The sequence below is a fragment of the Mustela nivalis genome (genome assembly GCF_964662115.1).
Source record: "Mustela nivalis genome assembly, chromosome: 20".
NCBI lineage: Eukaryota > Metazoa > Chordata > Mammalia > Carnivora > Mustelidae > Mustela > Mustela nivalis.
The window spans coordinates 34385315-34397365 of record NC_139039.1 but is presented as its reverse complement, the minus strand read 5'-3'; the positions used below and the strand labels follow the sequence as shown (position 1 = coordinate 34397365).

General features: G+C 41.2%; 1 protein-coding gene across 8 annotated transcripts in view; it reads left to right on the top strand.

Annotated features, from left to right (window-relative positions):
* WDR17 (WD repeat domain 17) overlaps nucleotides 1-12051 on the top strand; it is a 101202-nt gene extending 89151 nt beyond the window's left edge. For all 8 annotated transcript variants that reach the window (XM_082715837.1, XM_082715836.1, XM_082715831.1 and 5 more), the window contains 7 exons: nucleotides 409-520; nucleotides 3718-3859; nucleotides 4157-4259; nucleotides 5419-5520; nucleotides 9184-9282; nucleotides 9580-9763; nucleotides 11753-12051. In XM_082715837.1, coding sequence (XP_082571963.1) covers nucleotides 409-520; nucleotides 3718-3859; nucleotides 4157-4259; nucleotides 5419-5520; nucleotides 9184-9282; nucleotides 9580-9763; nucleotides 11753-11872 — 862 coding nt within the window. In that variant the 3' untranslated portion in view covers nucleotides 11873-12051. The remainder of the gene's footprint in view (nucleotides 1-408; nucleotides 521-3717; nucleotides 3860-4156; nucleotides 4260-5418; nucleotides 5521-9183; nucleotides 9283-9579; nucleotides 9764-11752) is intronic.

Here is a 12051-nt window from a genome sequence, read left to right as displayed (position 1 = left end):
GTTCTATTGGTTTTAGGGAGCCGTGGTTGACTAGCATGACCAAAGCTGATGAGAATTAGCTTTGACAAAATTTGCCGTGTAATTCACTCCAAAGAACATATCTAATTCTACTTAGCTTGGTTAGAGAATTGTCCTGTAATAACAAAGCTAATTATGAATATATAATGATTCACTTAGATTAAAAAAAAAAACTACAGAAATGTCATAATCCATTTATCCTTCATGCTCTTCGGTTTCTGTCATCCACATTTAGAAGACTACCATAATTAGGTAGGAAATTGGTGCTGTTTATATAAGTAGAAAATCGAGGGAGGCGGTAGAATTTTCTTCCTTGGAAATAGTTCTAAATGTTATTTTTAGATTTTTTTTTTCCCTCCATTGAAGTTTCCCCTTTTGTTGCGTGCGTAGGAATCTGGCGGCCGATCTGCTGCTGATGACTCCTGACAACGAGCTGCAGCTGGTCAAGCTCTGCGCCTTCTACCCAGGCTGCACTGAAGAGCTGAACGATCTTCGTGAGAAGGTAAGGTCAGGGCAGTCCATTCTCCAGTCGGAACGCAGTGCTGTGATTTAACTAACTCTAGGTTCGGGCACATACAGACTCAGGCAGGGAAACAAGCATATCCCTTTCCAACCCTTTTATAAATAGAACAAAAATGGTAACGGTAGGTGACATTTCTTGAACTTCTACTGTATGCTTGGGACAGTTTCACATGCATTTGTGTTTTACTCAATTCTCATGATGCCCTGAAAACCCAGGGATATTGTTCCTATTCCACGAAGAAAGGGAGCTCAGAGAAGGGAAGGAACTGCCCTCAGTGGAAGGCGGAGGGTGAATGTCAGGTTCAGCCTCTCTGTCTCCGTCCGCGTCCCAAGGCCTTCCCAATCATGCCGCTCTGCATCATAAGGGACATGTAAGCTGACTTTTTAAAAATAGGCAACTTAGGATCCATAAAAGAGTTAATGAAATATAATGAAATTCCCATGCATTACTCTAAAGTGGTTTAAAGAATTATTCCTTTATAGAACGTAGGAACTTATGTGCCAAGATTTTATATAAAAACAACAAAAATACTCCATAATCTGAAGATGGTTTATGTAAAGTACAGCACATTTTTGTAGTTCAGTGCTTTTAATCCATTAAAAAGGTCATGAAGTTCTGTTTTTATTGGCGCTGGTAGATGGCTGTAAAGCAGTCAGGAAAAGGCAGAATATGAAATACGCACGTGCTGTGCGATTTTCATTTTGAAAACTACTGTGTACGTACTTACGTTATTTATAGCATATTTAAGGAGATATGTACAGTTCTTTTAAGAAAAATGTAAGATAGAATAAAACATTTTCTTATCTTTAATTCTGAAAATAACCATGTTTTGTTACACTTATATGACCCTTGATTTGTGCCCAGTGGCTGAGTGGCCTTATTCATTCAACAACGGGATACTTACTAAGTATTGTGATAGTGCAAATATACCAGGTGTGTGTGTGTGTGTGTGTGAGCTCCAGTGTGAGCAGATGTGTGGAAGTATGTGTGAGTGAGTGTGTGATACCAGGAATGATACCTGTGAAAGGATAAGTATGCACAGTAATCAGTAGGTTGTGAGATTTGGGGTGATTTAACTTCTTTATACACTTTGTATTTTGTGAATTATTTTTTTAAATGAGCTGCGCTTGTTTTTACAAACCTGACAAATAAAAGCTATTTCCATGTTGAAATTAAAATAAGGAAGTAGGAACTTCACAGTTGTTGCATAGTGCCTTTTTTTAAAATGTTTTATTGATTGATATGAGAAAGAGAGAGCAGGAGCAGGAGGAAGGGGAGGCAAAGATCTAGGGAGAGGGAGAAGCCGAGTCCCCGCTGACTGTAGCACCCTATGCCAGGCTCAGTCCCAGGACCCTGAGATCAGGACCTGCCATGTAACGCACTGGGCCACGCAGACGCCCTGCCTAGTGCTTTAAGAGTAACTCACATATCTTCCGAGGTGAGAACAGCAGGTGCTAATATTGAGGCTTAGAGTGGAAAAATATTTGTCTGTGTTTACACACTGGTAATGGCATGGGCAAGATGACATTCACACAGTCTTTTCATCACACGTTCTAAAAAGATATCAGACTTTCTGGTCAGACTCTTTAGAAAGACTAGTCAGTTTGTGTACACATGTTACTACCTCTGGACAGTTTCACAAGTAATGCTAAAAATTGTGTTTTCAAATATTTTGTTGATTTATATAACTTAGAATTTTAAGACGGGACAGAAGTTACAGGAATGATCATCTTACTTATATTTTATTTGAGAATAAAATTTCAATAGAAATCATTTTTCCATTTCCTTTACTCTTGGAACGTGTAACAAAGTGAAGAAACTTTATTTTTTTTAGCCAGGCATAGTACCTAGCACATAGTAGTTGTTCAGTAAAGACTGGCATTTAGTAAATGAAGATGGGGAAACAATGTGGAAATGTTATATGTATGAAAGCCCTTTTAATCAAGTTTGTTGTAATTGTTTAAGAGGGAGAGATTAAGGAATCTAAAATGTTCAGTTTACCAAATTTTTATTTATTTTTTATGTTTTCATTTAACTTCCGGGTGGTTAACATGCAGTGGGGTGTTAGTGTCAGGTGTACAATATAGTGACTCACCACTTCCACACATCACCCGGGGCTCCTCACGGCAAGGGCGCTCCCCAGCCCCCATCACCTCCTTCACCCATCTCCCCACCCACTTTAAGTCACAGAAGTTATGAAGCTCTTGAATAAGAGCGTTAATAAATAGGTTGAATAAACCATCTTAGTCACTTGAGGGGACATAGAGGGGAAGTATGAAGGGACAAGTGTGAGGAATCTCAAAGGTGAGCGGACCCATGACCTACTGTGATTGAACTGAGGCACAGGAAATCCCTCTGCCCCAGGAGCACCTTCTCTGGGGTCGCCGAAGACCAGCGAGACAAAGCCTTCAACGATTTATAGGTGTTGCTTAGAAGCTGACCAGCAGACCTTTAACACTTCCTCTTCAAATGTCATGAACACATCAGATTTTAATATAAAAGATAACTTTCAATTCCTGCCTACATTCTGGAAGCGGAAGAGCTTACCTAAGGAGGAGCAGGCTCTCTGTTTCAACAGGAAAAAAAATTATTTGGAAAAAAAAACGGGAGTATTGCTTTGCATTTTACAGTAATGAAATCTCATAGGCTCAAAATCTCCATTTTGTGGCATTTCAGAATGTCAGAGCTAAAAACTGTGAGAGCTTGTATATGTTTTGCCTTCCTGCTTGAAATGACGTGGCTTTGTCTCAAAGGCCGAGTGAACTTAAACTCCAGTGCTTAGAGGTCGTGGAAGAGTGTACTGTTGACATTTTCTACATTTGACATGGTTTCTGGCATTGGTCAGTGTATCTTGAAATAGCAAATTTCAGCTGTTTTTTCCCCGAATTACGTGCATGGATACTAATTCCGATTATCACAGTTTCCTTCCACCTCTTTTATTAGGTGTTTATAGGACGAAAAGCTATTAACTCATTAGCTAATACCCTGTTTACTGTTATTAGATCCTAAAGGTGTTTTCCTAAATGTATGCTCTTAATACAAATTATTTCATTTACATCTATTTTGAACAACTTTAATAAGAAAAGCATACTAGGCATATTGGAAATGTTTATTAGTTATGCTGCTGTTTTTATCCCTATAAATTTTAGTAACATCATCAAACCAATTACTTTCAGTGCAAGCTACCCACGGTAGAGGAATGTATGCAGTTAGCGGAGACAGCCCATGCAGATGGTAATATATTTGAAACTGTGAAATACTACTTGTTAAGTCAGGAGCCTGAAAAAGCCCTTCCTATTGGTATTGATTTCATTAAAGGTAAGTTTCTAGTTGTTAGTATAATCTAAAATCTACTCAGTTACTTGATCTTTTCATTAATATTGATAAGCAACCTTAAAATCAAGTACTGGCCATCCTAAATTTAAAAAGTAAAGAGGTTGGTGATTATATAGTATGGGGACTTAAAAGACAGTAAATATGGAAATACTTGTGATCCAGAAAATAAGGGGGTAGATGGGATTGACCATAAGAGAATTAATTATATAAGTTAAAAATTGGATGAACACATTTAAAACTATTACTTAGAGAATCTCGTATTTGGTTTTATTTTGCCAGAATACATCACTAGTTCAAATTGGACATTGGATACCATTTATCCTGTTCTTGACCTGCTGAGTTATATTCGTACTGAAAAATTAGTCTTGCATACGTGTACTAAGTGAGTACTTTTTCTCCAAAATATATAACTGAACCTATGTAATGTTTTAAAATGGTTATATTGTTTTTAGTGTTCAGATCATGAAAAAAGATCATCTTGGACCAGTAGATGCCCTTGTAGAAAAAATTACATTTTTATTTGCTCTTTTTTTTTTTAAAGATTTATATATTTATTTTAGAGGGAGGGGAGATGAGGGGGGAAGAGGGAGAGAGAGAATCTCAAGCAGACTCTGGGCTGAGCTCGGAGCCCACCCTGGGGCTCAATCTCGTGACCCTGAGAGCATGACCTGAGCTGAAACCTAGAGTTGGACTCTTAACCTACTGAGCTACCCAGGTGTGCCTTTATTTGCTATTCCCAAGAAAAAATAAAAAGATCAGTTTGAAACAAATAATCTTAGTGGTCCTATTTACTAATACCTGGAGTGTGTATGTTTATATATATGTGTGTACACATGTGCACACGCATACACACACACACCCCTAACTGGCTCAGATAGGGCTAATTCAGAGCTGTGGGGTAGTCTTAGTCCTCAAGTCCTCAAGAAGCTAGTGGTCATATCTATTAAATGGCAACTGTGTGCAAATCATACTAGGCTGGGGGAAAAGTGAAGGTACTAGAAAGTGAAAAACAGACACCATCCCTGCATTCATGTATCATTTAAGGACACGGTTGTCCATAGAATGAAGGTCCTCAGAGACTGTATAGTTTATAATGGAGGCTTTGGGCCATTTTTGCTTTAATGGCATGTGTGGAAACGATGACGCCACAGCCTGGGAAACTTTGACAAGATTCCCTAGCCAGAAATGGAGTGGGTATGCTCTGCCCTTTCCCAGAGTCTACAGAGTATGCCAGGAATTCCTAAATTGAGCCTAATGAGTTATTTAGAGAAAAATGGACATGAAGAAACAGTCAAGGAATAGAGAAAAGCAAGAAGGCAAGAGTTAAACCTTACATGTGGTATAGCATAAGTGTGTGAATAGGAGTTAACTTAAGAATAAAACATCTTCAAGTCTGGAAAATTTTCTAAACATATTTTGCTATGTCAGTCATCAAAATACAGAAATACAAGTACAGTGACTACATATGTGAGTAACGTTCTAGATCTCAAGTTATGGAATTAAAGATATATATCTATATGTATATATATATTCTCTTCTAGAGCGCGAAATGAATTGCTTATATTGTGTGGTTATATTGGGGCACTATTGGCTATCAGAAGACAGTACCAAAGCATCGTTCCAGCACTTTATGAATACACAAGGTAAAACCAATTTTGCTTCTGTTTCGAACTTATGGAAATTCCTTTCACTGAGATAGTCTCTAAGTACATCCTAGAAGGCCTCCGGTACATATTGTATGCGTCCTCTGGTTCATTAGCAGGCACTTTATAATAAAGCAGTGATAAAAATCTATGAATTAGAAGTGAATTAGGATGTAAATGATAGAAATTCTAATTCTAGCTTAAACACATGGGGTTTATTGGTCTTGTGTCAAGACTCTTGGGATCAGCTTCCAGGGCTGTTAGAGCTATGCCCGAAGTCCATGCAGGACGGAATTCTTCCCTTGTTTTGACGCTGACCTCCTCAGCTCCCCTCCATTTGCCAGAGGAACCCACCACAACAGTTCTGTATTCTAAGCAGGAAGCAGAGAAGAGTGACAAGGCAGGGACCCTAAAGCATGAGACCATCGGACTCGGGAAGGAGAGGCTCACTTGGGTGAGATGCCTCCCTTCAGTGAGAACCATGGAACCCTGTTTTTAGAAGAAACAGAAACTGGGTATTTCAGCTTTCCGATCTCTAGAGTAAGAAAAAGCAAAGAGGATTTGTGAACAGTGGGTGACTCGCTGCTTTAGAGTCGGGCCTAGCAGTCCTGCCAGACTCCTCTATTTTCTACCCGCTTTGCTGAACTTCAGCCATTGTGCCTAAAACTTGTTATCCTCAGAAAGAAAATCCAGAGCGCCTTTGCAAAAAACATCCCTTCCAGTTGACTAGTTTGCTCCATGGCAGAGTAGCTAACTCTGAAAAATGCTGAGCATCTGTGGGTAAGAGCAGTTTTTCTGAGTGCTCCTCACACGGGGCCGACTTTCCCAGAGAGCTTCCTCTTCTCTCCTTTCCCTCTCTTCCTCGAAGGCCACGTATGGGACTCAGGCTGCCACCTGGAGCAGACTGAGGGACAGTGGGGAGTGACACTGCGGGGAAACTTGGGGAAAAACCTATTTCTGTGCAGGCGGCAGACCCAAATTTGAAAGCAGTTTTTAACAATATTTAAATACCTGATGGGAGCAATAGGATGTACCGCATGGAATGAAAGTATTTGGTGAAATGTGTCCCATTTACATGTGATTTGGGTAATGAAAGTAGAGACAGGGGACATGGTCCCTTGAAATAGAATCAGAAATAAAAGGAGGCTTTTACACGTGAGGCAGGAGAGACTCGGGAGAATGCATCTGAGCCTGCCAGTGTAAAACGAGAAAGTAAGAGGGCCCTCCTGGGAAGGAACTTCTTCCTACGCTGGCTATGGTGTCTGCCCTCTAGTCTCAGGCCCTTGCCCTGGTACTGAGCCCCCAGGCCAGGGCGTTTCTGGCCCTCTGCTCCCTCCCGTGCTCCGCTTCCCGGCTCAGTCCCAGCTCAGTCTCGGGGTCCCCCTCACTCTGTTTCCCCCCAGTTTTCTCTCCGTGGAGCCCTCAACATTTCTGTGGCCGCACCCATCACCTCCGCGGTGGTTTTCACACTCAGGCCTCACCCGCGTGGCTGGCCAGAGTCTGACCTCCGCTCCATGGGCTCGACACGAAAACCTCGTCCTCCTCAAAGCTGCTGCTTCTCTGTGTTCTCTCTTTTGATTGGGTCATTCTATTTCTGTCACCCAGAATCACACGATCAGGGTTCTGATTAAGTGTTCTTCCGACTGCCATAGTTAGGGTCTGGCCGAACTCCCTCCTGCCCCAGCCCTGCGTCTGGTCGCCTGATCTCTGCACCGCTGTTCTGCTGCTCCGTCCCCTTCCTGCTGTGGCTTCAGCCTCCCGCAGCACCACCCTTCCTTCCTCGGTTCCCTCCGGACCCCCCACTGTCCATCACAGAGCTTCCACATCCTTAGTCTTACATTAAAGGTCTGCAGCCTTCTCTGTCCTCCACTCTGGCCAAACTGAATTACTCGTGGCCCCGTAACGTGTGGAAGCTTTCCCCGGTGGCCTCTCAGCGTCCCTCCACTGCTTGCCTTGGTTTTTCTCCTCATTCTCTGCCACTGCTTTGTTTATAGCAGATCACCCAAATGACTGCACAGATGAAGTCCTATCAAGTGCAGATTTGTAGACAGGGAAGCCAGAGTGTTTAAGGAATTCATTTTGGATCTAGCCACATTGTCAGTAAAAATTTTAAGTTCAACCATTTGGGATTAAAGAACATGATAAGCTACTAGTCAATTTGAGATAATATTTCTACAGTGTTAGACATGCATGTGTATGGGGGGAGAGTTTTACCTTCTTCCTCACCAGGCCTTATCATGCCCCAGCGGAAGGATTACAATTAGCCGGAATAACCCGAAAATGCACGTTACAGAATGGCTTCCTTAACCCTTACTTCCTCTCTAAGGTCTTGTGTTCTGTCTCTATCTCGCAAACAGCTTTTACTTTTAAATTTCCGCTAGTTCCTTGGAAAACCCACTGAGTTCAAAACTTGTTAAAGAAACTAGGACTAGTTATTATTAGTTAAAGGACTAGAAATTATTTATCTAAGGCATTCTAATTAATACTAATCATGTCTCTTTTCCAGTTTTCTCTACAGAGACGCGATGGATCCCTGATGTCCCTGTTCTGCGGCTTTTTCTCACACACGTCTGTCTTTGGAAGGCAGCTATGCTCACCACTATACCACCAACACTCACACACGTCTGTCTTTGGAAGGCAGCTGTGCTCACCACTGTACCACCAACGCTCACACACGTCTGTCTTTGGAAGGCAGCTGTGCTCACCACTGTACCACCAACGCTCACACACGTCTGTCTTTGGAAGGCAGCTATGCTCACCACTGTACCACCAACGCTCACACACGTCTGTCTTTGGAAGGCAGCTATGCTCACCACTGTACCACCAACGCTCACACACGTCTGTCTTTGGAAGGCAGCTGTGCTCACCACTGTACCACCAACGCTCACACACGTCTGTCTTTGGAAGGCAGCTGTGCTCACCACTGTACCACCAACGCTCACACACGTCTGTCTTTGGAAGGCAGCTGTGCTCACCACTGTACCACCAACGCTCACACACGTCTGTCTTTAAAGAACCGCAGTCCTCATGTCCATTCCTTCCCGCCACGTTGACATTCTTCTCTTGCTGTTCCCCCACTTGCTTTCTTACTCCTCTAATATTCACTTTGACTTCGGACGTGCGCGGTGCCACACAGCAGCCGTGAGGGACCAGTACACGACGTTGCTTGGCTCGTCTCTCCTTTCTCCACAGTTCGTTTGTTCCTTCCTTTGTTCACCCACTTTTTGCTAGTTTTACATTTTACTTTTCAAGTTTGTATTTAAATCTCGTTAACCTTCAGTGTAATATTAGTTTCAGGTGTACCGTGTAATGATTCAGCGCTTCCGTACATCACCCCGTGCTCCTCACGACCAGTGTCCCCCACCCCACCCCACCCCCATTTCACCCATCCCCCCCAAAGCCTCCCTTGTGGTTCGTTCGTTCATCTGCTCACTTGACGTCATCCAGCTGGCACTTACCGGACATCTTTGACTTCAGGGCACTTAAAGGCCAGACATACAAGTAAATGCTCACACGAGCTCACACATGCACACCTTCGTGTATACACACGTATGTTTGAGCAGTCGTGGTTAAATCTGAAATTGCAGTTATTTAAAGCACATTTGCTTTTTTGATATCTTAGTCTTGGGTGCCCGATGTTAATTTCTGTTTCACATGTTTCAGTCAGCTGTTAAAGCGTCGGGCGGTGTCAGTGCCTTTAAAAATTGAGCACCTTTCGGAGGAGTTGGACGCGTGGAGAGCATGCACACAGTCCGTCAGCCGGTGAGTGCAGCTGATGAAAAATTGGAAGGCGGAGGTATTACTTAATATTATAGACAAACTTGGTGAAAATGTGGATTGACTATTAATCTTAGCCAAATAATGCATCTTGGTTTGTTCAGCGTATATTCGGTGATAGTTTCTGTCTTGTAAAAGTCTTTCACTTCACTACAAATCAAGTCTAAGTTGCCATCATTTCTAAAGGGGGACCAAATAGTCCTTACAGACTGTTTCTGATTTAAACCTTAATAATTCTATGGTTCTACAAAAATGAAAATGTAATATCTGTTGAAAATATAGATCATCGGAAGAGTCTGCCTATACACCCCCTTCTGATTCACAAAAAATGGTTTATGCAACTTTACTAAAGAGACTAGAACAAGAACCACTCAGAGGAATTGTTGGACCAGATTACGTGACTGGATCAAACCTGCCCAGTCATTCTGATATCCACATCTCTTGTCTTACGGGATTAAAAATCCAGGTACAGCCTAATGTAAGGCATAAATTATTCGTTTCCATTGTTCTCATGTGTTTCATTATTTTTTAAAATGTGGTCTTAAAATAAGCGTAATCTGAATAAGAGGAGGTTCCTATGAAGAGGACTGATGCCTTAGTGAGAAGATACACCCTTAACGCTCGACGGTTAGCTTCGATGGACTCTCCTCCAAATACAGTCAGAGAGATGGTTGTTGTATTATTATCGTGAAAGCAATTCATGTAACAGGTGTACTGAGTGACAAATGTTTAAAAAGTACATGTAGATCATATCCTTTTTTTTTTTTTTTTTTTGTAGATCCTATCCTTAGGGAACTTAAATAAAGGAGACAAAGCCAGTCAACACAGTTATAAATGATCATATCGTAATAGATTAAAATTAACTTTATAGTCTCCATTTGTATTTTATAAACACAAGAAATTAAGAACTGGCATATGTATATTATTGATATACATACTCTTATATTGGCTTACTGAATTTTTCAGCAATTACAAATTATTGGGATCAATCCTGAGGGATGGCTAATCCCTAAGGAAGGTCCCTAGTGTACAATCAGAAATAATGATGGGGAGTGACACCTCCCAGTGCCCCATTTCTAGGGCAAGTGGAGACGCCTTCATGGGCTCAGAGCCAGGCCAGGTGGAGGTGTCCACATGGAACAAGCAGCCGCGTCCACACAGACTGCAATTGCAGCTACAGTACAGACACAAAAACACCACTTCCCAGAAAAACGTTCACATTTTACACAGTGGGTTCTTTATTTCTAATGGAATATGACTTATTACATTTCTATTACTGATAGGCCAGGCCAGTGGGGACAGTCCAAAAAGCAGACAGGACATTTAGTTGTGTGCATGCTTTTTTATCCACTTATGTTCAGAGATAAGCAAAGCAGTAAATTCAGTAACTGATAATTAAGAGCAAAAACATCATGCAATTTGTAGAATATATCTTCTTGCTACTCACTGCCCTCCCCGTGCCATTCCCAGTCCTTCCTTCGTATACCCGGCGCACCGTCCTGTTCGCTTCTCCCCTTCCATCTGCAGTAGCCGAATGATCTCGCAGAGAGGCTGCCTTACCTCTCTGCACCCAGACTTGCAGCAGGAGAGAACCTGCTCATTATCATCTAGCACTAATATAAATGGGGTGCTTCCCTCCCAGGATCTTTGTCTTTGGACAGAAATCACTGTTCTGGTTCTAACTGTGAAATGTCACTTGTCTTTGAGTAGGAAGCAGTCTACTTCACATGACGGGTTTTCCAACGTCTACACATGATTTAGTGATTTGAAGTCGTGAGAAAAAATCTGCTCACTCTAGAAAAGAATTAAGAACATTAGTTTTTAGTCCCATTTTGTGTTTTTGAAATCATGCTTTTCTTTCTGAGAGCTGGGAGAAATAGATTAAAAGGGTTTTTTGCATTCAGTTCTTTAGAACTACCCTTGACAAAGTACCTGAGGTAACTGAATCATAAATACGCTTTTACATCATAACGATTGACATGATTTTAAATTGTGTATACACAGCAGCATGTTTTTTATCTTCTGGAGAGGAGTTTCAGGGCTTCTGGCTTAAATAGTTTCCCCAGCTGTGTTGCTGTAGGCTATATGAGTGAAGTAGCGAAGTGTATTTAAGTCTATTTAAGCATATATACTTTTATAAAATGTTAACTTTGTTTTAGTTAATGGATTACCAATACCTTTGTCATTGGTAGCACTACTGTCTTCAGAGAATTCTGATTATAAAACCAAATTCTATTTTGAAAGACATCCGGGCATAATATTAAGATATTTAAAATTTTTTCTATATTTTGGAGTAGTTCAAAAAATCTGACTTTTCTCGTATTTTAAAATTTTCTATTAGCATTGTCTGAATACTGCCAGTGTTTTTTCTTTTTAAGGGATTCTGTTTCTGGAATTTTGTAAGCACATTGCAAATTTATAATCCCATCTTTTCTTTCCTCAACTCTGTGTACAGGGCCCTGTATATTTCCTTGAAGATGGGAAATCCACTATCTCACTGAATGACGCTTTGATGTGGGCAAAGGTGAACCCATTCTCACCGTTAGGGACTGGAATACGACTCAACCCATTTTGACAGAAAGTTTTTCTCCTTGTTTAATTTTTTTTTTTTTAAGACCTTTTGTGAGTTAGTATTACTTTAGCCTTTGTTGTCCGAGAGCCAAAGGTTAAGGGGAGCGGGGATGGTAGGGAATGAGAGTTGACTTTATAAATTAACTTCAAATAATAAAATATTTATATGATTTCACGGAAAAA